General features: G+C 37.0%; 1 protein-coding gene across 1 annotated transcript; it reads right to left on the bottom strand.

Annotated features, from left to right (window-relative positions):
* Window positions 1–1106: 1106 nt before the first annotated feature.
* On the bottom strand, window positions 1107–20122 carry EXOC1L (exocyst complex component 1 like). The gene is made up of 3 exons (XM_079153652.1): window positions 19897–20122; window positions 8702–8832; window positions 1107–3777 (listed from the first exon to the last, which is right to left on the bottom strand). The coding sequence occupies exons 1-3, from the start codon at window positions 20015–20017 to the stop codon at window positions 3511–3513; spliced, it is 519 nt and encodes a 172-aa protein (XP_079009778.1). The 5' UTR covers window positions 20018–20122; the 3' UTR covers window positions 1107–3510.
* Between the last annotated feature and the right edge of the window lie 6443 nt (window positions 20123–26565).

Consider the following 26565-nt stretch of genomic DNA (forward strand, 5'->3'; position numbering starts at 1 on the left):
TTTATGAATATGGTTTTTGTTTTGTTAGTTTTGACAAGCTTATATAATCATGTAACCATAACCAGCACAATCAAGATATTTCTGAATATATAACCAAACAAGGGCCAGACTAAATATAAAAGTAGAACTCCAGCTCACAATGTGCAGCATGCAGCCCAGGAAGTCAATCTACTTACATGCAGTAACCAGTCCATGAAATAGTTACAGCAGCCATAAATGGCTGGGACTTGATTGGTAATTGACAACTTCCCCAATTTTCTTCTCCTGTGGTGGGGATCAGACCCAGGGCTTGCACATGGTAGGCAAGCACTCTACCTGAGCTATAGTTCTCATCCTAAATAATTTACTTTTGTTAAGAAAGTCACATGCCTTTGTATGTGACACGTTATATCTTTGCCAAAGTATCTTTGAGAGAGAGTCCTAGAAATAACATTGTGTGTCTGGGTAACAGAGTAAATGCATATGTAATTTTGCAAAATATTGTCAAATTCCTCTCCTGTGGAATTTGTATAATTTTCCATTCCCAACGGTAATGAACGAGAGGTCTTATATCCCACATCCGATGGAATATTGTCAAAAAATTTTCAAAAAATTTTGCCAATCTGTTAGGTGAAAAATGAGATTGCCCCATAGATTTGTTCTGAATTTCTTTCATCATGGGCAAGGTTGAGCATCTCTTCATATGTTTAAGTGTCATTTGCAATTCTTTTTCTGTGAACAGTCTGTTCACATGTTTTGCCATTTGGAATGTTAGTCTTTTTTTACCCCTCAAATTTAGAAACTCACTATATATGAGGGATATATTAGCATATTTTTGTATAAATTGAATTTTTTTTCTAGTTTTCAATTTGTTATTTGGCTTTAGCTATAGTTTTTCATACATATTTTATGTAAGTTTCTTAACTTTTTAGCTAATTTAATCATATTTGTTCTTCATTTCTGGATTTTGAGTGATCACTAAAAAGTTTTCCCCATTCTGTTTATAAAAAATTCATGCATACTTTCTTCCTATAGATTTAAGGTAGTCCTTTCTTCCTTTTTAATAGTTTTATTGAGATATAAGTCAAATTTCACACAATTTACCCATTTCAAGTGTACAGCTCAATAGTTTTTGGTTTATTACATTACTTTTTAAAAATTGTAATTTAAGATTTGCAATTTTAACTATTTTAAAATGTACATTTTGGTGTACATTTATTTGGTGTACATTGCATTTATTTACCATGTTGTGCAGTCATCACTATTTCTAATACTTTTTCATCAACCAAAACACAAACTCTATAACCTTTAAGGAACCCCACCTTCCTTTCTCCTCCAAGTCTCTGTTAACTTCTGTCTCAGAATTGGCCTATTCTAGAAATTTCCTATAAATGGAACCGTACAATTTTTGTTTTTTATTTAACTTAGCATTCATAATGTTTTCAAAGTTCATCCGTGTTGTAGCATGCATCAAAACTTCATTCTGTTTTGAAGCTGAATAATATTCCATTGTACGGTTGTACCACATTTTGTTTATTCACTCATCTGTTAATGGATACATGCTGTTTAATCTTTTGCTAATTGTGAATAATGTTGCAAACAGTCCAGAAACCCAGCCTACCATGAATATTACTGTACAAATATCTATTGATATCCCTGTTTGAAATACTTTGACTCTTTTTAATTGCTTTGAATACCTTAGAATGAACTGCTTGGTCATTTGGTAACTGTTCAGTTTTTGGAGGAACCATTTGCATGAATTCAGCTTGATCCCACTGCAGTCATCTTGAGTGGTAGAACCGTGACCACTTGTGAGTAACCCTGGTGGGTTTTCCCTGCATAGTATAAATAAACAAGATCATTAGAAAGGTATGTGCAGTGCTATGATTGGACCCTGACTAGATCCTAGCCCTGTCAACATCAGGAATGTACCTGAAATCTTTTATATTAGCTCAAGATAAACCAAGTACATTCCAGCTTGGATGAGGTCACTTTTGTTCTGACCATTATTTATGCCCCTCCTTCTCACCCAAATTATGGGAATCCAACTGGTCTTTCTGCCATCCAGGACTACACTTCTGTTAGTGAGTCCCCAATAAATTGCAATCTGTGCAATCCTGGATCTGTCTGCCTCTTTCATTTGGTCTCATGACACCTAGGGGCAGTTCTCATATACTGTGCTGGGCTGTTCCAGAACACTGCCAAACTGTTTTCCTCATGGCTGCATCACTTTACATTCCCACCAGCAATAGAAGAGGGTTCCAGTTCATTCACATCCTTGCTAACACTTGTTATTTTCCATTTTTGTTTTTTATAAAAGACAGTCATCCTAGTAGGTATGAAGTGGCGTTTCACTTCACATTTATGGTTTTGATTTGCACTTTCCTATTGACTGCTGCACATCTTTTCTCGTGCATATTGGTCATTTATACATATTCTTTGCAGAATTCTCTGTTTAAGTCTTTTGCCCTGTTTTAAATTGGGTTGATGCTTTCTCTTACTGAGTTGTAGGAGTTCTTTATGTATTCTGTATATTAAACTTGTTCAGAAAGATGGTATGAAAATTTGATCTCTCATTCTGTAGGTTTGTTTTTTGCTTTTTTGGTAATGTTTTTTGGTGCAAAAGGATTTTATTTTTGATGAAGAACAATTTATCTATTTTTCTTTTATTTCTCATGCTTTTGATGTTATAAGAATTCACTGCCAAACCCAAAGTCCTTAAGACTTACTGCTGTGTTTTATTCTGAGTTTTATATTTTCAGTTTTTATGTTTGGGTCATTGGTCCACTTTGAGTTATCTTTTGTATATGGTATAAGGTAGATGTCCTACTTCATTCTTTTGTCTGTGTATGTCCAGCATGATATGTTAAAGAGATTATTCTTTTCCCTTTAAATGGACTTGCCACCCATGTGAAAAATCAGTTGACCATAGACATATGAATTTATTTTTGAATTGATTTTATTCTAGTGGTCTCTGTGTCTATCATTGTGCCAGCACCACACTGTTTTGATTACAATAGCTTTGTAGTGAGTTTTGAAATCAAAAGTGTGAGTTCTTCAACTTTGTCCTTTTTTTTCAAAATTCTTTTGCTATTTGGAATTCCTTGCAGTTCATGTGAATTTTGAAGATTGACTTTTCTGTTTCTTTAATAAAGGCTGCTGAATTTTTGATAGGAATTTGAATCTGCAGATTGCTTTGGATATAATATTGCATCTTGAAAATATTGTCTTCTTATCCATAGACACAAGTGTCTTTCCGCAGCTCCAGGTCTTTTAAAGAACTTCTCAAGTTTCTTGAGTAGAATAGTAATTTAGTCAAAGCCATGTAACTTCCTCCCAAGTTACCATGAAATATAGTGCCAAAAAGCTTCCAAATGTTGAGTGATGACATTTCACTGCAATTCGCAAAACATCCCTTTATTTTCATATGAATAATAGCCACTGGTGAAGTGAAAAATAAATTTGGATGATCAGTGTTTACTTGGGGAACTAGTTTTGTAAGACACTGATGAAAGAATATGGGGTACATCTTCAAAGTGGCAGGGGGCATAGAGATAAGCAGACAAGATTGAAAGCATAAAAGCATATTCTCATGAGAACCAAGCAATCCTTGTTGTTGGAGGACCAAATGGAATCATCATTAATGTAAGTAGAATCAAAGTTCACAATCTGCAAGTCCTTCTTGAGGTACGCATGATTCAGCTTATTTACAGTTCGAGCAAAGGAATATTTAGAAGCACAACTATATGCTTCCAAACTGTACACTTTCTTGAAGTGCAGATCAAAAAATGGATTGTCCTAGAAGAAAAAGAGAGTCATGATTTAATTTGTAGCCATAAAAGTAGTTTCCTGGATTCTCTCATATTCTCCTGGATATGTCTGTTGATTTTAAAGTATCAGTATCAAACATATTTCTAAAGTCTACAAATAAGCTTTCCAAAGCTACCTGCTTCAAATGTAATTGCTTCTAAAAAAAAAAAAAAACAAGAAAGACATCTATGTCTTTTCAATTACACAAATGAAAAGAATGTCATAGAATGGGCAGTTATTATTTCTTCCCAGCGTAGTGAATTTGAGAGGAGGGGATGGATGGAATAAATTCCCTTACAGACTTCTGGGGCGGGGGTGGAGAAAGGTTTGGTTTTTTTTCTTGTGTCTTTACTTGGAGGTTGGTCCTCTGTGATATTTCAAAGGTAAGTGGGGGAAATGCAGTATGGTTAATTAGCATTTGGCATAGTACAGATTGCCAACTTGATGACTTTGCAGTTAACAACAAGGAGTAATCTTTGACACTGATAGCAAGGATCATTAAGTCATTTGACTGGAACTGACAAATTTCTAGAATGCCTCTTATTGGACGGCTCTAGGTTCTATGTTTAGTAGAAATGTTTCAAAGAAAGGCAGACATCAAACCTGATGTAGGTCTTACATATTAAAATAATAATAATTGAGCCTGGAGTCTTGGTGCACACCTGGAATGCCAGGCAACTCAGGAGGCTAAGGCAGGAGATTTCAAGTTCAAGCACAGCCTCAGCGATTTAGCAAGACCCTGCCTCAAAAAGAGAGCAGGAGGAAAGGGGAGAGAATAATAATAATTGCTACTGTTATTAGTAGCAGTGACAACAGTGCCTTGCCTGGAGATATAGCTCAGTGTCCAGCACTTCTCTAGGTTCAATTCCTAGCACTACACATGCTAAAATATACCATGCATTTATAAAGTGTGCAAAATATATTTGTTTAGAAAATATTTTCGCAATCATAATCTGCCTAACTCCCAACTCTCCTTGAGGACAAAGGTTTTGCATTATTTATCTTTGTGTTCCTTGTGCTTATCCATGGTAACTACTGATGTCTCAACAAATGTGTGTTGAACTGATCTGAAATAGTTCTATGTAAAAGGAGAAATGAAAGTAAACGTTGCTTAAATGACAAAGAGGCAGAGAGGGGACTAAACCACACAAGGGTGTAAATTCACTAGCATGTAGCATATAAGCTTTATATACAAATAACTATGTATTTTCAAACAGGAAAATTCTTGCAGAAGTCAGGAAAATTCTTACGGAAGTCCCGAAAAAGAAGACGACTTTTGAAGCTAGATGACCATTTTGAGTCTCTGACGTAACCATGAGCAAACTACTTCTCTGATCTGACCCTCACTTTTCCATTTTAGTTAGGGTTTCCTTACAATTTGAGATTAATCATATAAACTGCCTAGTATGGAGCTTAATAAACGATTGCTCCCTTTCTCAGATCTGTCCCTAAAGGTTGTGATACTGGTGTTAACACTGCTTTGCTTTGTACTATTAATTTTTTAAAAGCATTTTAAAAAGAAGGCATATGGATGCTGTGATTTCAAAGGTACTGCTCCCCTAGTCATACCTTGCAATTTTTTTCTAGCTGTCATAATTGCACATTGAAAGACAATTCTGCAGAGAATGTCAAAAGGAAATCCCACCCATTCCATCACCAGGTAGTAATCATGATCCTTGGATAGTTTTCTCTCCCATTTGTGCCTTGTGATGTAGAAAATATCCTTCATGTCTGGGAGATAATTAGGATTAATCTTTGCTTAGCTTAATAATTGAAAGGATGAGCATGCATGCACATAGCACTCAAGTCCCTTCCTTTCTTCTCCCCCTTTTTTTCTTTGATAGAACTCTAGAGCTAAGAGGGGAATCTCATAGATTATTTAACAAACCCTTATTTATAGATGAGATGATAGTTCCCAGAGAGGTGAAGCACAGGCCACACCTAGAGCTAGTGGCAGAGTTAGGACAAGAACCAACATCCTGGCCTGCCCAACCCCATCTTCTGCTACATCATCTTGTCTCCTGTTGGACCAGTCAGTCTCCAAATCCTAAATCATTTGATTTATGTTTTATAAATTGACTTCAATTTCAATTCCATTCCATTTTAAAGTTGACAACTTTCTGGCTTGAAATTGCTCTATTGACAATTGTATGATTGCCATTGAGAAAAACGTAATAAATACGACTCCTGAGAATTCAATTCCGAGGGGCGGGGTGGAGTGGGGGAGATATTTCCAGAACATTCAGGATATTTTTACTTCATTGTAGAAAATAAATCTTTTTTAAAAAACTATTCTTTGGATATTATAGTTTTCTTGTGATAGGATTGATAGAAATATCCCCAGGCACCAGCCAAATTTGGAGAAAATAATTATGACTTGAATAACATTTAAGAACATGAGAAACAAAGAAGAGAAAAGAAAAATGGCCCCCAAATTAGGTGAGGATGGTTAATTTATGAATGATGGATTGTTGAACCTGACATGGATTTCTGCTAAAATTAGTACAATATAGAAGTTTGGCAGGTACAGAAAAGTATAAAGAAGAAAATAATAATTGTAAAATTTTTAACCTTGTCATACAAAATAACATATATTTAAGCACTGAGTTGTTTCATATATACATGTACATGTGCACATACACATAACTACATGTATTTTATAGCATTAAAATTTAAGATTTAGATTTCAATAATATGGTAAACATGCAGAATTGACACTACTTTAGAAAAAGATTTGTTTTAAGTTGATTTTTTAAAACACTTATTAAATAGTGTGAATAATTGTGTTCTGAGGTATTCTTCTGGAAAACTGTTTTGTGATGGCTGCATACTTGTTTCATCTTATGGATATGAAGCAATAGGGTTAACCAATGCCCGATTACCTCACATTTAGGTAAAATGTATTGTAAGAAGAATATTCCATGATTGGGTGCAATAGTGCACGCTTGTAATCCCTGTGATTTAGGAGGCTACTGTAGGAGGATTACAAGTTCAAGGCCAGCCTCAGCAACTTAGTGAGCCCTTAAGAAACTTAGTGAGCCCCTGTCTCAAAATAAAAAATTATAAGGGCTAGGAGTATGCCTCAGTGGTAAAGCACCTCTGGGTTCAACCCTCAGTACCAAAAACAACAACAACAACACACAAAACAGCAACAACAACAAAAACCAACAACAAAAATAACAAAATGTGAGTAATGAAATTCAGCATTCTTTCACCATGGAGTCCTGCCAAACACAGCAAGCTTGAAAAATAGGATTCCTAGGTGATAGTCAAGGTAATAGCAGAAAGCATATATAGACATTCAGATTAGATGCTTACTTAGAGTTTATGGATGTTAGTGTATCCTCAGAATTTAGCAGGACCTTCTGTGCTATAAATCCTGAATAGATGATTAAACTAAGGAATAAATAAATATATGAATCTGTGGATGTTAAACATCTAATTCAAAGAAGGCGAATGAATAGATTTCTGAGTAAAGTCTAGCTCTACCACTTAATAGCTATGTAACCTTGAGCAAATTTATTAGTCTCTTTAAGTCTCATTTTCTTCATCTGTAAAATGGGATTAGTAATAGATCTAATTCATTGAGTTTTATGATGGTGATGTAAAATGATATGTAGAAGAGGCTTAGCTTGATTCCTTGTACCTTATAAGAGTTTACTAAGTGTGGGATGGTAGTCAGTAACAACACTAATAGTGATAGCCATTGATTCCTTAGCAGTATGTCCTTGGCTCTACCTGCTTAATCAGTTTTGTTATTGACTTAGATAAAGTCTTAAATGTTCAGTTGATTAAATATGTATCAGACTATAGTGATATTTAAAAATAAAGATATTAAAAAATTTGGTAGGTTGGAACAAGAGTCCAAACTAAGAATATGATATTTATTAGGAAAAACAATAAATAAGTTTTGCACACACAGTAGTGCAGCCCTTTAATCTTAGCAATTCAGGAGGTCAAGGCAGGAGGGTTGCAAGTTTCAATTCAGCCTGGGCAACTTAGCAAGACCCTGTCTCAAAATAAAATGGAAAGGGATAGGAATGTAGCTCAATACTTGCTTAGTATGCACAAGGTCCTGGATTCGATCTTCAGAATAAAAAAAAAAAAAAAAAAGAAAAGAAAGAAAAAAATGAGTTTTATTGAGTGCCTGATATCTATCAGGTAGAAGGCTATGACCTGGTCTCAGTCTTTAGAAGGGACTTTCCATCCAAAGGAGAGATGGGGTAATTCAATAACTGCAGTTTGTAGGATTAGGCCTCAATGAATGGGATGGGGAGTCATGAGTAGGATTTTACCAAATGGTAAATCTGGAAATGGGGTAAGAGGTGGGGGTGATTTGGCGTTTGAAACTTCAGGAGTCAGTACTTAGTTAGGCACTGTGGGCATATAAAGTTCAGGGGATAATAGGCTATCCCCCTACAGCAGACAGCAAGGACAGACTGGGAAAATGACTAGTTAAGTGGTCAAGAGGGGAGACTTATGTATTCACTCTTTCTCTTCTTTCAACTCTAAGATTCTAGTATTTTCAAGCACTATGATCTTTCTGCAGGATGAAGGGGGCTTTCTGACAGAGGGAAGGAATCCTTAAAACCTACAGAATAAATTGGAGAGAGTGATGGTGGAAATGTCATATGTTTGGGAAAATGGCATTTAAAGTTTCAGGTCTGACTGGTTTAACCTGTTATGAGGACCTTGAAAAAGATGCTTTTAAATTTAATAGACAAAATTCAAATTCAAACTCATAAAAGCAAAACTAAAAAGTAGATCATCACAGGAAATTAATCCATACCACTGAAGAACAATATGTCATTTTAACACTTAGCACATGACAAGAATATATGAAGTAGGATATTGAGCATAAAGATCTCCAGCATATTGATCCCACATTTCCCTTATGAAATGTAATACTTACAGTGTCTGCTTCTTTTCCATCAATCATCTGCAGATCATTCAAAGACCACTTTTTTGTTACTTCATATTTTTCATCTAAACCTATTCTGTAGTGTTTCACCATAATTATTTTTACTTCTTCATTTTTGGTCACTGTAGGACAGAAAGATTCTTAGTTTTAGAAGACTATAAATTATTCAAGTCACATTTTTCAGGATTATGTATGTTCTTTTTATATAATGACCTTGAACCTAGATTATAGTTACAGCCCAAATTTGAGCCCCAATGCATCTGAAATTTCACGAATATGCCTCCAAAATTTGCTTAAGGTGTTAAATTTATTTTGGCTGAAATTGTGGTTCTATGCTGCCACAGTAATGTTTGTCAGATAGAACTCTGAGCTATGTGTTTTGAGCTCTGAGCTTTGTGGTAGAGAATGGGATTCGATGTGGGGCAGGAAATAAGAGGCCTAGCATTACAATACAGTCAGTGCCAAAGTGTTTACCAGAACACATTATAATTTAAATTCATGACAATGTAAGCAAGTGAGGTAAGAAAAGCAAACAGTTCTGCTCACATAGCAACACAGCACCTGAAGTACTGTACTTGGGGAATCGTGACACTTTCTTCTAAATGTGCTGTGTGATGCAGAAGTGTCTGCAGCATGACCACCACTGACCTGTTTGGTGGTGTTGGAGATTTTTAATCCTCTCAAGTATGCCTCTTAAATTCTAGTATTCTAAATGGTGCCACCAGCACAGATGATTCTAGTACTATACTTTGAAAAATGTGAGGAAGTCTTTGCTCATTTTATGTGAACCAAATGAGGGAATTAATTTCCTCATCTTAAAATCATTTCTTTGGTCTCACATAAACACATTAGAATAATCAACATTTGAGCATAGAGTTCCTGCTAGTTAATAAAGGAAGATTTACTGAGTACTTGTTATTTGCTTGATAGATTAAAGATGCCAAAGGGGAGACAAGTAAGAGATGTGGCCCCTGCCCTCTAGTAACTTATGGTTTTGTTAAGGAAACAAGGCTAACATATGAGTCACTTCTAATAGCATATTATAAAGAGGTGGCAGGTAGGGATCAACTGTCTAAAATTCTCTTTCAAGATAGATAATGTCACCTAGAGAGTCACACATCTGGTTCTGTCTTCTAAGCATGAGCCTGGGATTTGTTTGGGGGGAAGATTCTCTTTTGGTTCTGCTATGGTTTAAGTGTGTCTCCAAGATTTCTTGTGTTGAAAACTTAATCTCAGTGCAACACTTGTCTGGACCACAAAGGCTGCAGAATTGATCCTGGGGAAGGGAGTAACTCTCTCCTGAAAGTACAGGTGATACTGAAATCAAGATGAACATTGGAACTCAAAGTTGATGATGGGACTGGAGAAGGGAGTCTGAGCCATTTGACAAATTTTAGAAGAGGACACAGTGACTGGTATCCAATGCAAGCGCGTACTGCAATACCAGGTCAATAAGTCTCCTTCTATGAGCTAGAAACTAATGGAATGAATGATACCCTGTTAAAGGAGTATTTTTCTGGTAGCAGATGCACAGGATACATTAAAGAAGAAAAGAAAAGAGGAACAACTAGAGAACCCTGGAGGAGGTAATGTGGCTCAAGTGGGTTCTGGCACCAGAAGTTCTGGAGTTGAACCATGGCAACACCAATGTATTGTGGTTTAGTCACTGAATCTCTGGATAGAATAAGCCTCATCTTGGCAGACATGAGAGTGATACAAACTCACAGGGTGTAAAGGTTAAAGTTCATAAAGCATGTAAAGGACTTAGGATAGTGCCTGGTTTATAGTGATTGTTGAAGTGTTCTGCTTGTTTTAAAGGCTGTAGTGGTAACCTATGCATGGGATAAAGGTAGTGGAAACAAGTGGCAAATTTGAGTAAGGTTTAAAATGAGGCACTTCAGCACTGTGTGGAAAGCAGACCCTGGATGCAAGTCCAAATAGCAAAGAGGGAGGGTGAGCTGGCTGGGTGGAATGATGAGATTTGTGTGTGTGTGTGTGTGCACCAGGGATTGAACCCAAGGGCACTGAGCCACATCCCCAGTCCTTTTTTATTTTTATTTTTTTAAAAATTTTTTAGTTGTCAATAGACATTTATTTATATGTGGTTGCTGAGAATCAAGCCCAATGCTTCACACATGCTAGGCAAATGCTCTAACACAGAGCCACAACACAGCATCCCCAGTCCTTTTTAATTCTTATTTTGAGTCAGGGTCTCACTGAATCACTTAGGACCTCGCTAAATTGCTGAGGTTGGCTTCAAACCTGCCATCCTCCTGCCTCAGTCTCCTGAGCCACTGGGATTACAGGTGTGTGCCACCATGCCCAACTTCATGAGTTTTGTTTTTGATATACAGACAAGGTATTCCCAAATTATCTCAGGAGAGAATAAGACGGCAGTTTTTTAGTTTAGGAATGGAGATAGACAGTAGAGGATCTTATGTGTAGAGAGGTTTCCAAGACCAAGTTTATAGGAAAAGAGCAGAGGAAAGAGATAAGAGGAAGTGAAGAAGAAAGAGATACCAGGAAGAGGTCTGAGAAGAGGTCTCAGAAAAGACAGGCCCAAGAGTGCAATGCCATGGAAATCAGAGGATAATGTGTTCCAGAGGTTTGGAGACGATCCTGCAAAGTCACTTTGTTAGGTAAGGTGGAGTTCAGTCCTGGCACTGAATCTGACTTGGGAAAGGTCATTGATTCCCACCATGAGGGCAGTTTATAATGGTGAGAGCAGAAGATGGTTTTCAGAGGATTCCTTCATGCACTGATTTTTTAGACTGAGTGTGCATTCTGTACCAGTTCCCAGTTAGGTAAGACTACAAAGGGTAATAAGAATGGAGGCTAAAGGCTATGACTTAGGCATATTCCAAGAGTCAGAAGAAGAGATATGGCACATTTTGGGGTCAAGGAGAAATTGAGGGGCATGTCTGGAGGGGACCTCAAGATCTTAACCCAGGATCAATGAATGACTCAGAGCATAATATCCCCCTGATGTTGTGTAGAAGTTGGTGGCCTTCCTTCTGCCCAGCTCTACCTTTCTAGGCCTAAAAAATGTCTATCTGCACAGGTCTAGATGTCAGCTTTGGAAAGAGGAAAGGATTGGAAGAACTGCTGTCAGGCTGGTGTGTTGTAGTGGAGGCAACCTTAGTAAGGACAAGATCTTAGTAAGCTTGTCACAATTGCTAAGGACAAGATCTTGGAGGAGCTTCCTTCTACCAGAAGACAGTTGAGCCTTCCCAGACAGAGGCTCTACCTCAGAATCAGAGGATTATATTCTTATTCAGCTAGATGTCTCACTAGCTTCTTTAGTGGGTGAGAGAGAAAGGGCCTGGGGAGATAAAAAATACCTAGATACTACATGAAAATGTAACTTTCAGGGAGCAAATTCCACTGCTTCATCTACATATTATGATAATTGACTATAAAACCATTCATTCAATTCATTTAGTTGATATTTATTTGAATGCCCTTTTTGTAACTAAGCATGGTGTTAGGAATCGAAAAAATGAGTTCCCCAAATTAATTCTCACTGAGACTGCAAGAAATGGGGGCTTCAGAAAGAAAACTTCTGCTCACAGTACTGTGATTGAGGCAGGGACCTGGACATAGAGGGACATCATCATCTGACTGGGCATCAGGAAGAGTGTCCCGAGGGAGGTCATCTGAGCTGCAAAGGGTGATAGGAGTTAGTAGAATGAAGAAAGGAGGAAAGGGGCTCTGAGAAGCATAGGCACAAAGGCATGAAGCACTCAGCACTTTTGAGTCATTAGAAGTATTTGCTGCTGTTGACATGAGCTGTGAGCGTGGCCAGGTGGAAAGAAGCAAGTTGGCAGGAGTTAGTCCCTGAGGGATCTGGAATACCAAGCTATGGAGTTCAGATGTTATTCTGAAAGTTGTGATAGGTGATAGGAAAGTGTCATTGAAGGATTTTAAGTGAATGGACAGGCTGGGATTTAAATTTTAGAAAATTCTTTTGGAAGCTGGGTGCAGTGGTACATACTTGTAATCCCAGCAGCTCGGGAGGCTGAAGCAGGAGGATAGTGAGTTCAAAGCCAGCCTCAGCAATTTAGTGAGGCCCTAAGAAACTTAGTGAGATCCTGTCTCAAAAAAAAAAAAAAAAAAAAAAAAATATATATATATATATATATATATATATATATGGGGGTTGGGAATGTGGCTCAGTGGTTAGGTGCCTGTAATGGTTAATTTGAATTGTTAACTTGATTGGATTAAGATATGCCAAGATTAAGAGACTTATGGGTGTGTCCATGAGGGCAAGTCCACGAATGATTGGAATGTGGGATAGTGAACTGAAGTGGAGCCCCTCCCTAAGCGTGGGCAGCACCGCCCAATAGGATGGAATAGAAACTGGAAGAACAAGGAAGCAGATGCAGATGCAAGCTTGGCCCTTCTCGAAGGGGTTCTTGATTGCTGCTTCCATTGTCTGAGGAGATCAGACTCTAGCTTCTCTTTTCCAAAGCATACTCTGCCAGTAATTCAACAGGGAGTTTCCAGAAACTTTGGTCTTGACTAGGGTAGCCCTGTTGATCTTCTTGTTCTGGGGCTTCTGTGTCTTGGACTGTGCAGCTGCTGGTTCTTCCAGTTCTCTAGCTGCAGACGGCCATTGTGGACTATCCAGCTTCTGGTTGTGTAAGCCAATATAATAGATCCCCCTTTTTAATCATACTTCCTGTTGATTCTGTTCCTCTAGAGAACCCTGACTAATATAGTGCCTCTGGGTTCAATCCCTGGTACCAAAAAAAAAAAAAAAAAAAAGAAAAAAAAAAAAAAGAAAGAAAGGCAGAAAGAAAGGAAATTCTTTTGGGAAGCTCCACAAAGGATGAGTTAGAGGTGGGGAACAGAGAAAAGAGATGTTAAGCAGATAGAATCTACCAGTTATGGAGTTTGCTTACATTAATGGTCACTGTCCTGCCAACTCCAACCTAAGAAAATAAAAGAACATTCTTTAAAGATTAAACTTTTGATAAAAGGAAGCTGCACAGAGAGACTACAGCCTCCTTAATTTGACAAAATGACTTTCTTTAGAGCTAAGGAGGATCCAAGAATTCTCTGCAGCCATAAGCCAAAGAAGTCTGCTCAGGTTGGAGTTGACCCAATCCCTAAATTCCATACTTGAGCTTTGCTGCCAGCTGAAATTAAATGGCCATCACCACATTAACACACTGGCGAAGTGGAAACTTAGCACATCGTCTTAAAACAGAAATGTGTTTATATAGTAAAAATGGTAGAGAGTTGATTTCACTAATATCAGAGCCTCTGTTGGATAATTATGGTTTAGGGAATGATATCTGCAGATGCAGGGAACTTCAGAATTAGCCTGCTCCAGTTTTAATGTTTTAGTCTGCTTTTCCAGAATTATGATCTTAACTTCATAAAAATCTTTTTTCACCTTTAATTTAAAAATAAACTTTGTCATTGATAAACACCTTTATTTCCATGACAAAATGATGGGTATATTCATTAAGACATTTTAATATATATATATATATTTTTTTTTTTTTTTAAGGTGCTGGGGATTGAACCCAGAGTCTTGTACATTGGAGGCAAGCACTCTACCAATTGAGCTATATCCCCAATCCTGTCTATTATATTCTTGAGGATAAATTGGCAAATTGATCCAACACGATTGGCAGAATAGAGGAAAAATAGTAGCTAATAAGTAATTTGCATAGAAATGCTTTAAATAAATAAGAGCCTTTTATTTTCTAATCCTAGTGTCATATAATTGTTTTCAGTATTTGAGTTAAGTAATAGGAAAAAATTACCACCTGATATTGAACAAAAGAAGTCTTAGTAACATGTTACAATGCACTGATAATGCCTTGGGGTTGTTGAGTAGGCAGTCATTAATTTCACCTAAAAAGTAATTTTTGAATAACATTTTTCTAGAAATATTTTTATAAAATCAATTTTGGGGCTATACTGGGTATCTTTAAAATATTAAAATGACAGACTGTAAGCAAGTTAGGACATGAGTTATTGATGTACTTTCAGAAATAGGAGAGAGACTGGAAGAGAAAGAAAGTGCTTTTGTGGGAGCGGAAGCACCAAAGAAACAGAGGACGGTCCTTGCAGGATCTGTTTAATGAGTTCCAAGCTAGAACATTCTCAATCCACCTACTGAAAGCAACTGAGAGAGTGGTCGAGCACAAGTAGCTAAATTCACTTGCTAGTTGGTGACCTTGGGCAAATTATTTAGTAACTGTAAGCCTCAGCTTTATCATCCACAAGAAGTGGCAGATAAGATAATATATGGGGAGTACTTTGAAATGCCATTCTTGCTGGTTAGAAGCAGTGTCACAAAGTGGAAAGAACTTTGGTTTTAAAAATTAGATTTACTTTCTGTGACCTTGGGCTAATTACTTCACTTCTTTGACCATGGTTTCTCATCCACAAAACAGAAATTTAACTTCATACAGTTGTCATGAAGATGAAAAGGAGTAATGCATAGAAATGGCATTAAATTGACTTGTGCCTTATACTCTGGCTGAAGCTTTTTTGTGTGTGTGTGTGTGTTTTTTTGGTGCTGGGGTTTGAACCCAGGAGTACTCAACCACTGAGCCACATCCCCAGCCCTTTTTTGTATTTATTTTGAGACAAATTTTGTTCAAGTTGCTTAGGGCCTTGCTAAGTTGCTGAGGCTGGCCTTGAACTCGCAATCCTCCTGACTCAGCTTCCAGAGTTGCTGTGATTATAGCATGTGCCACCACGCGTGGCTATGCTTGACACTCTGAAGGTATACCTTACAACTATCCCTTTTAGCTCGTCGTCAATAATGCCATGCTAATAATGAAAAATTTAAATATTTTTCCCTTTAAAACTTCTGCTATAAAGTTTCTGTTTACTCTATAATCGATATGACTTGGACCTTATAATAGGTGGAGCATATTGATTTCCACGTTTATATCTCCAAAGTAGAAAATTACTAATAGGAAAATCTGTCTGAAGAGTGACTAATGATGTTATTCTAAGTTTTTGATTTTAGAGATAATGGTAATATCTCCCCACTTATAATTACTCTGATTTGGAAAGTCAGAATATTTTATTTACATTTCTCCATAGAGATATTTAGTGATAGTCAACAAATGTGTGATGCACTTTGCTTGTGTGTGTGTGTGTGTGTGTGTGTGTGTGTGTATGTGTCTGAGAGAGAGAGAGATTTCAGCAAAAATAATGAAGTGTTTTTTTTTTTTATATCTTTAGAAGATAAAGAGCAAGAATTTTAAGGTATAAAATTGACTTTGATAGTCAAGATTTGTTCCCCATCTCACAATCTTGATTATAATTAAGTTTTGTGGTTTATGATATTTGTATCTTATTTTTAGTAAGTGTACTTTTTATAAATCAATCCCATATTTCTTCTTTTCCTAATTTGTTAGAATAGAAAATAAATGCTATCAAATCAGAATTTGTCCAAGTGTTCTCTCTTTTTGAGAACAGATTCCTATGTTGTTGCAAAACCAAGTGTATTCATAGTTTATGAAAGGAAATATAGGTTGTGAATGGGAAGATGTCAATTATTCTATATATCAAAATAGCCTTAAGTAAATGCAACTTGAAAAATAAAAATGAATGCACATATAAACTATCCTATGCTCTGTTATCAGAGTATATGCATAGCTGTTTGGATATACTTTGGCCCGTACAGTTGTTATTCTACCACTATTATAGCGTCTTTTGTTTGTATGGTGCCCTGAGGATTAGACCCAGCTCCTTGCACAGACAAGCACTCTACCACTGAGCTACACCCCCAACCAAATAACATCTTTAAGTGTCTGAAAACTTTCAAAATATCATCCTATATTTTTATTCTTAAAAACACTATAATAATTTGTTCTCAATTTAGTGCTGAAAAGATTAAACTAATGTCTCCCCAGATAATACTATTATCACTGAAATGAAAAATTTAAGAAGTTCTTTAGTTTTGTGATTTGTTTATAAGATACTGGGAATTCACAAATTTAGCAACAGTGGTTCCAAATGAATCCTTAAAAATTGCTTTTAGCAACCCCCTTGGCTTGTTTTCATATTTTTAATTAACACTCTTTTGTAAATGATTTGATGAATTGTTAGATTCTTTGATTCACAGAGGAAAAAGTTCTGTTCTGGCATCAAAAACTAATATATATAGAAAAATTACGTATAATAGTTTCATAATTCTAGCAAATGCCCTTAATTTCAAATTAATATCTATGAATATAAATTATTTTCTAAATACATGAGAATACCTAAAAATAATCTATATCTTAATAGGTATATAATTTAAAACATATAGTATATAGTATACTACATTAATTTTATATCAAATGAATATATTTAATACATTTATTATATATTTTATTCCCACTACAAATGTGTATTTATAGTATATGCATACATACACATATTTTAGCATGTATTTTTACAGTAAATATATTTTTCCTATACATTTTAAAAGTATAACACTGTCTTTAAAAAACTCACCTTTCATTTATTGGAATATAGCAATTATGTTTATTTTTTCTAATAAAGACTTAACAGAGTGGCACTTCATGCAAATATAGTGTTTTTATTTCCATTTCAGAAATGTTAACACCGAGGCCAGAGAGGCTATTTATCTTGTCCCAAGTTCACAGGTGATAGGCAGACAAAACAGGGCCAGATTTGACAACCAGATCTATTGGGTTCTCAGCATTCCAAGAGCTGTGCCACCGGGTTCTGCTACCTCCCAGTTTTGAATAAAGCTTCGGTATGCTCTTTCAAGTCTTTGAAACTTGAACCCATCTGCACTCTCCTCATTGCACTCATGACTTGTCCCTTCCTAGTGTCTGCACCTAACAGACTTCCTCCCCTCTTCATGAGATGCTGCTTTTAACTGCAAGTGATAATGGTGTTGAAGGCCTGGGAAGACAATCCCATGGAGAAAGGACCTGGCAAACCCTTAGCTGGCGGGAACTGAGGACCCAGAAATCCCTAATGTGTATGCCAGCAACTACAGAGAGGGAAATGAGTTCATGGCATCTGAATTTTACATTGGTCAGGTAATCATCAAGATATAACAGTAAATGACAACACTGTGGTGTGAGACTCCTGCAGAAAGACAGTCTCTAGTCAGATAAGTTTTGCCATATTTCAACATTTTTTTAAACTTTTTTTTTTTTTTTTTTTTGGTACTGGGGACTAAACCCAGGGCCTTAGGCATGCTAAGCCCATGCTCTGCCACTAAGTTTCGCCTCCGGTCAAATACATTCCTTTAATTTGAAAAATGCATCATTTAATTTGATGATTCTGGATCTGTGAGTCTTGTAAATTTAGAACTGTTGGACTATAGGGTATGCAGAGGAAATCAGAACTATGCAACTCCTGCTTGAATATGGATAGCACTCCAAGTATGGAGTTACCTGCCTCAACAATTTTGATGTGGCTTGTTTGCTTCCTATCAATGGAAATTTTCTGAGTTAAGCATAGCCGAAAATAGGGTGGTCAAGTATTATTTAAACTACTGTTCTGCCAAAATAGTTTTGCAATGGTCATAAAAAGGTGCTACATTATGCCACAAATTGATGGATGTGATATAGAGGAGAAAAGTTAGTAAAAAGTTAGTGAATTTTATCTGGAGTATCACAACATTGTCTTCTTTTCCTTTTTTTTTTTTGCACCAGGGATTGAACCCAGGGCGCTTAGCCACTAAACCTCATCTCAACCTAGCCGCCTTTTTTTTTTTTTTTTTTTGACACAGTCTCACTAGGTCGCTTAGGTCCTGGCTAAATTGCTGGCTTTGAACTTGTGATCCTCCTGCCTCAGTCTCCCTAGCCGTGGGAATTACAGGCATATGCCACCATGCCTGACTTTCTTCCTCATTTTTGAGAGGACATTGTTTTTTCCCTTGCATATGACAGAATCGGTGAATCAATTTCAAACATTTAATTCAAGGAGATGTTTCATGAGACAGTGATTTGGTGGTAAGGATACAACATGGATTTTTACTTAAATTGTTTGAATTGACTTTTTCCCATAACTTACATTCTTTCTTTTTCCTGAGATGATTAAGTTTTTTTATTTGTTGATACGCCAAGTCCCCACACTTTATATGTATAGCAAAAGAGGTTAAGGTGTTAGATAAATATTACTCTTCTTAATTCTGAGCAAATATGATTGTATTTATTAGAAATATATTTTTAAAAATTCAAGCACTTTATTTAAAGATATTCTACTTCCCTTACAATACTCCCTCTTGCTACCTTTGGAAAGTACTTCTAAGCCAATTATCAGGAAAAGAATTATAACAAGTTGTTGTCTGAAAATAGGTGTGTACTTTAAAAGGGAAAGTCTACAATGAACACCAAGTTTCTAAGTGCTTTTCTCCTAAGCCTCTGAGAAGTATTAAAAGGCACAGATTGGGAATAGGGAGTGCTACATATTAAATCCAATAGCGGCACAGGCCATTCCTATCAAAATTCAGCATAAAAGAGTCACAGGTTCGGCAAACCATGATTGAGTGCAAAAGCTTATTCATGACAATTTTCATAAATTTTAAAAACATGAGGGAAAATACTTATTTTACTCTAATCCTTTAGAGAACATTCCCTTATCCTTGAAGTTCCATCTTCATGAGTTAGTTTCTATCATTAAAGGACTGTTTTTCATCTAAGAGAAATAATTTCTAAAATATCATTTCTGTTTTCAAAACAAATGCCCAGAAAGTCTACATGAATCTTTGGAAGAAAAAAAAAAAAAGCAACTTTGGTTTTGTTTCTTTCCTAGGGTGAAAAGAGAACCCCAGTCATCTGAAACAATTGGAAATAGAGATGTATAACTCAATTCCTCATGTATTTAGAAGCATACAGAGAACTCTCTGTTGAAATTTTCAAAATGAACTCTTACACAATAATGAGCTCTTACATGCCACGAGAGTGAACTGAAAGATTAGAGATAAGGTAATCAAACCAGAAGAACATATCCAGTTCCATTTCTGAATGAATAATCAAAAGATTATGATATAATTTTTCTTTCTTTTAGCATTTTAAAAAATTCAATAGAATCCAAATTCTTAAACCAGGCGTAGTTAAACTCTATCACAAGAGGCACCACATGTTCTATATAAGAAACAAAGACAAAAAAAATCCCCCTTTACCCCCCAAGCATCTTTCGGTGATTTGCTTTTTGAAATGATAACAGAAAGAGCAGATTACCTGACACACAGAGGTAGTACCTGTCCTGCACGGAGAACTCTATTTCAATAAACTCGTACAGATTCTGTGAGAGTGGCTTAAACAGTTTCTTCTCCAAGTCCTCCTTCACCAATGATGACATTTCCTCAGCTCCCTTGGCCTGATTTTTTGGTTCACACTCAGGCGTGCTCTCCTTTTGCTCCTTAGCTGTCTTGGGTGGGTTTGCAATCCTCCCACCTTCCCTCCCTTTAACTTCTCATTTGTAGCCAGAACCCAGGCTCCAGAGAGCACCGCGCGGTCGGTCCCTCACTGCGGTATCTGCCCAGTGGCAGCAGCGGCTGCAGCAGTTAAAATACAGCAGTGGCACTAGCCCCACCGTCAGTCTTGGGCATCCAGCCTCCAGCCGGCTGCTCTCGGGAGCTCTCCTGTGGCTCGCTGATGGGGAAAGTATTTATGAACACCGACCGATAGCCACAGATCTACTTGTGGAGTCCCTTGGTTATTCCACTCTAGTAGCCTTTTCCCCTTTCACAACAGCTCTATGCAGAGAAAAGACCACTACTTCAGCTTGATGCCATCATATAAATCAGCTGTCTGGCTCTATTGATTGGGATCATCTTCCATTAAGAACTTCGTTCTCATGGCCAGGGAAAAGGCATCCCTGCTTGCTCTCAGCGCTTTCAACAAGTCTTTTTTCTTCCTTTCTTTCCCCTCCTGCAATGGGTTCAGACCTTTTCTTCCAATGCCCTAAAAATTATGGGCCTAAATTATTATTGTGTTTTAAATTTTTCTAAATTTTTAAAGAAAATGGACATTTAAATGGGTCCGTTTTAATATTATTTATTCCTTCGCTCACAAATGAAAGTATATTGGGAACTTACTGGGGGAAAGCATTCTATTTGTTTCTTGGGAAGGTGATTTTTCTATCCTCAAAGAGCTTGTGGCCTAATAGAGATAAGTACGCCAAATAATTATAGATGTGTAAAAGTGGGATGTGGCACCAAACAGAAGGGAAAACAGACTAGGAAAGGTACCTATACCTGGAAGGATCAGAAGTACCCTGGGAGAGGTCTGGAGCTGGAAGAGTGAGAGAAGAGCTTAGAGGTGGAGGAGGAGGGGCTTACTGCAATGGAAGGAGCATTGTGAGCCCAAACCCTGCATCAAGGCGCAAGGGGTATGCTGTGGTCGAAGGTGTCCCCTCCAAAATCCCAGTGTTGCCAATATGATAGTATTAAGAGGTGGGGTCTATAAGAGGCCACGGGGACTTCTCCCTTAGAAACGGGGCAAAGGATTTCATGACAGGCTTCCCACAGCCTTCTTCTGGCTTGCCCTTCTGCCTTCTGCCATGTGGTGACACAGCATTCCTACCCTCTGAAGGATGCAGACAGTCCAACCTCAAGGCATCTTGATTTTGGACTCCCTAGCTTTTTTGTTTCCTTTAAATTATGCAGTCTGTGGTATTTTGTTAGCACAAACAGACTGAGGTAGGGTATGGAGGGAGGACAGAAAATTGTCCTATTAGCCTGCGTTATAGGGTATGCGTACTCAAAAGATGGAAGAAAGATTGGGACCAGATCATGGAAATCCTTCAACAATCGGCTAATCCTTTGGACTGTATTCTACAGAAGCAGAGAACCAATGAAGATTTTTGGGCATTTGTTTAGCCATTTTTTTTTCCCTGAGTTAGAGATGGACACATACCTTTATTTTATTTATTTATTTTTATGTAGTGCTAGCCAGGGTGAATTGCACGATCCAACGGGGAGACATTTGCTTTCATATACTTCAGTTTCCTCATTTATAAAATAATCTCTTCTCCTACTTTAATATTCTTCATTCTTTCTGTGAATCTGGGAGTTTATCAAAGCAATTTGGGGACAGGGGGTGGGGCTCTGTGGCAGAGTATGTGCCTAGCATGAGAGAGGACTTGGGTTTGATCCCCAGCACTGCAAAAACAAACAAACAAACGAACACCCCCACCCCCTCACCCCGCAAACAATTTGGGTAAGAGGAGCAGAGGAAATACTGAGGGACAGCTTATTATTCTCACTATATATTCAAGATAAGTCTGCAGTACCTGGCACATACTGGATATTCTTGTATTCATTTATTCACTCATTAATTTATTTGTACATAGTAACTAAAGAACAAATACATGAATTGAAAAATCATGTAATGGTTTAAAATTTTTCTTTGCATAGATGATTTTTTAAAAATTTATTTTTATTGTAAACAAATGGGATACATGTTGTTTCAGTTTGTACATGGAGTAACAGCATACCATTTGCATATTCATATATTTACATAGAGTAATGATGTTTGATTCATTCCGTTATTTTTTTCCTTCCCCCCACCCCTCCCACCTCTCTTTTAGCATAGATGATTTTGCAGTGATATATTCTCATGTATGAAGTGTACAATTATTAGTCTTACCCATCATTTACCCTGTGTCAATAGCCACTTTTTTTTTTTTTTCTGGTACCAGGGATTGAACACAGGGGTGCTTTACTGCTGAGCTACATCCCAGTGCTTTAAAAAAAAAATTCATTTTGAGACAAGGTCTTGGTAATTTCCCACGTTGACCTGGAACCTGAGATCTTTCTGTCTTGGTTTCTTGAGTTGCTGGGATTACAGACATGTGTCACAGCACCTGGCCAATATCCATTTGTTCTTACCATGAAGACATGGTCTTCAGTTGTCAGAGTTTCAAATGGACTTCTGGAGGAAATACCACAATTCTCTTAAAAAAAAGCGTGACTATGTATTTCCTACAGTCTTAAGTAACATTGAAATTAGAAGCTTGGCAATTGACATTGTGACTTTGTAACTCTAAAATGAAATTTTTACTGTTAATAGGTGTGTTCAGAAACTATTTGCCATTGTGTTGAATATTCTTATGGTGTCGATTTAGATTGACATTCATAAACAAAAAGTCAAAAAGTCATGTTAAAATGCAAATCTGTCTTTCTTAAGATTCTAAGTAATTGCATAAGAACAATCTACCAAAACATTATATGAATTAAAGAATTCAAAGAATTGACTATAAAAAACTGCAATCGACATTTGAATAAAAATATAAATAAGGACATTTTTTAGAGACCTTAATTTCATTGCACATTAGTTCAGGAAAATAAAATAACTAAGAACTTGGAAACTAACATCACAAAAGAGGTTGTAGAAAAGTTAAAACTAGACCCCCAAAGCATTCATTAGTGTTAACAATATTTAATAGTACTACTAAAACATACTTTCCTCCTAACCAATTATTCTAGTCAGTAAATTTGTTTTCTGAAATGCTATTTCAGTGGTGATAAGGAGGAAATCATGGAAAAATGGCATATTTTTGGAAAGATTTATTTTAAAAATCTTTGAATTCTCCTAGTGCATTTTCTAGGGGGAAGGAATTTTTAATACCTATTGCCGCACTAAGGACACCTGGCTCACCCACCATTGAGGTAAAGCAAGGACATGTTGCCTGTAGATACAGCCCAGCTGATGGAGAGGGAGGCAAGTTACTGGAAGAAAAGATCTTACATATGTGACCTCTAAGCTCATATGAGCTGAGGGACTGAAGTCTGTGTTGGAAAGACCTGAACTAGAGGACTCAACTATAATTTCAAAGCCTAAATATAGTCCAGATCTATTTTATCCTTATTTTGTTTTCAGAGACTAAGGGAAGATTTTTCTTTTCCATTTTGGTGTTGGAATCCTACTTTAATTCACTTTCAACTTTAAAGTTTTTATGTTCTTTTTCAACCACAGCATTATCTGTTTGCTAAAGAAATCTGGGAGTAATTTCCTTAGTTGTGCATACGTAATAGGATAATCATGTGAGCAAACGATAATACGAATCCCTTTTACACAATGACACACTATGGGAATGATAGGTCTCCATAGGGTTCAGAGGCAAGGCAGTTAATGCTCCTCTGGAATTAGAGTTGGCCTTGCTGGGAGTTTGGGAGATCAAATTGCTTAGCTCTTAGATGTTTCTGTAGGTACTTTGGGAGATAGAGGTAGGTACTATGCAAATACAGACTGGGCCCTGACATCTCTTTTCTTTCAGAACCACACCCCAAACAAAGCCCTTTTGCTTAAAGGAAAGGCTGTGATTATATATGGCTTCACATTGTCATGTCCTTGAGTGACCTCCAAGACAGAGGGAAATGCCAGGTTCTGCCATTGACTTGTTTTGGTGTGGGGGATCGAACCCAGGGCATCATGCATGCTAGGCAGACACTACCACTGAACTACACCCCCAGCCCAGTTCATTGACTTTTGACCTTCACATTGTTTCATTTACTCTTTGGACAAAGCTGAGACAGGCTAACCATGCCCTCACTTTCCAGAAGACAGCATTCTAAAGAAACATCATTAGGGCTTGAAAAGAAGTATTATCTCTCCTTGAGAATTCTCTCCACATTTATCGGTTCCACCTTTGTAATAATTTCTGCAGTAATAAAATGTCACTATAACAATCTGTGCATTAACAGAGTCCTAAACTTTATACTTTTGTATGTATGATTGGAAAATGACACTTCTTTGTTACATTTCTTAAATTTATTTGTGGGAATCAGGATAATGTTGTATCAAAACATTTAATCTTCTCTTACACACAAAAATTCTATTGTGTCATATCATAATTATTATTTAATCTAGTACTTCCTCGGTGATTCTATTTAGGAACATTTTGTGAGTGTGTGTGTATATCCACATGATTGTGTGTGTGTGTGTGTGTGTGTGATAGTGCATGTGTGGGCAGATGATGATCTAGCTAAGTTCCAAGTACGTTCATCCCTTGGTATCCTTGTAGGATTTGTTCCAGGATTTCTCTCCTCCCCACATGTCAAAATCCACAGATGCTCAACTCACTTATATAAAGTGACCATAGTATTTGCACATAACTTACACAATCCTTCTGTATATTTTAACTCTAGATTACTTATGATACCTAATTGTTTTAGTCAGCCTTTTCACTGTTGTGGATAAAAGACCTGAGAGGAACAATTTTAAGGAGGAAGAGTTTATTTGAGGGCTCACAGTTTCAGAGATCTCTGTCCCACAGACAACTGGCTCCATTCCTTGGGGCTTGAGATAAGACAGAACATCATGGTGAAAGAGCGGTGGAGGGAAGCAACCCACATGATGATCAGAAAGCAGAGAGAAATTCCACTTTCCCAATACCAAATATATACCCCAAAGGCACGCCCCCAGTGACCCACTTCCTCCAGCCACACCCTACCTGCCTTCAGTTACCACTCAGTTAATCCCCTTCAGGAAATTAATTCACTAACTAGGATAAGCTCTTATAATCCAATCATTTCTCCTCTAAACCTTCTTGCATTGTCTTATACATGAGCTTTTGGGGAATACTTCACATCCAAACCATAATACTAAGACAAGGTAAATCTATGCAAATAGTTGTTATATTATATCAGGGAATAATTACAAGAAAAATATCCGTCCATGTTCAGCTTAACATAGATGTAATTTGGAGGGCAGTATTTTCCATCTATGGCTGGCTGAATCCTGAATGTGAGATGTTCTCTCTTGGTTCAGTTTATTCTCATCTGGTTGTGAATACTTCATATATTCCCATACCTCGTCTATCTTAAGTGTTTTTAAGAGGATACAGTCCTATGTCACAAAGGAAAGAACTGCAGTCCCTTCTTTTGTGACCACTGTTCCCTCATGTCATGACATTTGTTGAAGAGGAATACTGACATCTCAGGCTTCAGTTTATCAGGTGAGGAGTGTGGCAGACGTGTCACTGGAGGAAGGGCAGGGAGGTCTGTGGTTGGGGCCAGAGTTCGCATCAGGAAGGACTCCTCTGACTCAGAGACTCAAGTACATACATCTCCTTCTTGGAATATCCTGGTGTGATTTTAAAACATACACAGTTGGTTTCCTTTTAAAAGAAAAATAGATCCTAGGAATACTCCATGAAAAACTATTCTTTTGACAAAACACAAAGTTTGTTTTCAGGGAAGATCTTGTCTCTTCATTTGATTTTATAAACAAAGAAAAGTTATAAAGGACTATTTTCTTCTGTATGCTATAGGGTAACACCAAAAACAAGTTTTGTTTTGTTTTTGGTTTCATGGAGTATATGATTTGTGTTCATAAAGAGACTACTTCAATATAATGAGGAAATGAAATAAATTATTTCTATAGAATGGTTTCTTTTGTGGATATATATATATGTATATATATATATATATATCATATAACAGTTTGGCAGTTTGGCAGATATTTTTAAATAGTTGTTTTTTTCCTCCTTAATTTGGAGATAAAGGGATTTTATAACTTATTTATTTTTATGTGGTGCTGAGGATTGAACCCAGTGCCTCACATGTGCTAGGCAAGTACTCTATCACTGAGCCACAACCCCGGTCGGATAAAGGGATTTTAAATTAGCTAACAGAGTGACAGTCACAGGACTTGATTTCTAATGAATAATAACCAATCCTAATAATAGGTATAGTAACCAATCCATGTTAATAGCTCACAGAGTGTGCACTATTTGCCAGGGACTATTCTAAGAATTTCCTAGATGTCAGCTAGTTAAATCATCCCAACAGTCCTATAGGGTGCACATTGTCATTCCAATTGTACCCATGAGGGGTCTTAGGCACAAGTTACATTGTCGTGCTCTTAATAGTTAGACTGCTCCCTTTTTACAATTTGACCATG

The sequence above is a fragment of the Sciurus vulgaris genome (genome assembly GCF_902686455.1).
Source record: "Sciurus vulgaris genome assembly, chromosome: 9".
In the NCBI taxonomy this organism is placed as follows: domain Eukaryota; kingdom Metazoa; phylum Chordata; class Mammalia; order Rodentia; family Sciuridae; genus Sciurus; species Sciurus vulgaris.

Bases quoted from the DNA above. Each gene is read 5' to 3' on its own strand.
- EXOC1L (XM_079153652.1), bottom strand. From the start codon at position 20,017: ATGTCATCATTGGTGAAGGAGGACTTGGAGAAGAAACTGTTTAAGCCA. The intron at 8,833-19,896 runs GTAATCTGCTCT...TCTGTCCTACAG, and splicing joins GTACTACCTCTGTGTGTCAG to TGACCAAAAATGAAGAAGTA. The intron at 3,778-8,701 runs GTAAGTATTACA...TTTTTCTTCTAG, and splicing joins ATGGAAAAGAAGCAGACACT to GACAATCCATTTTTTGATCT.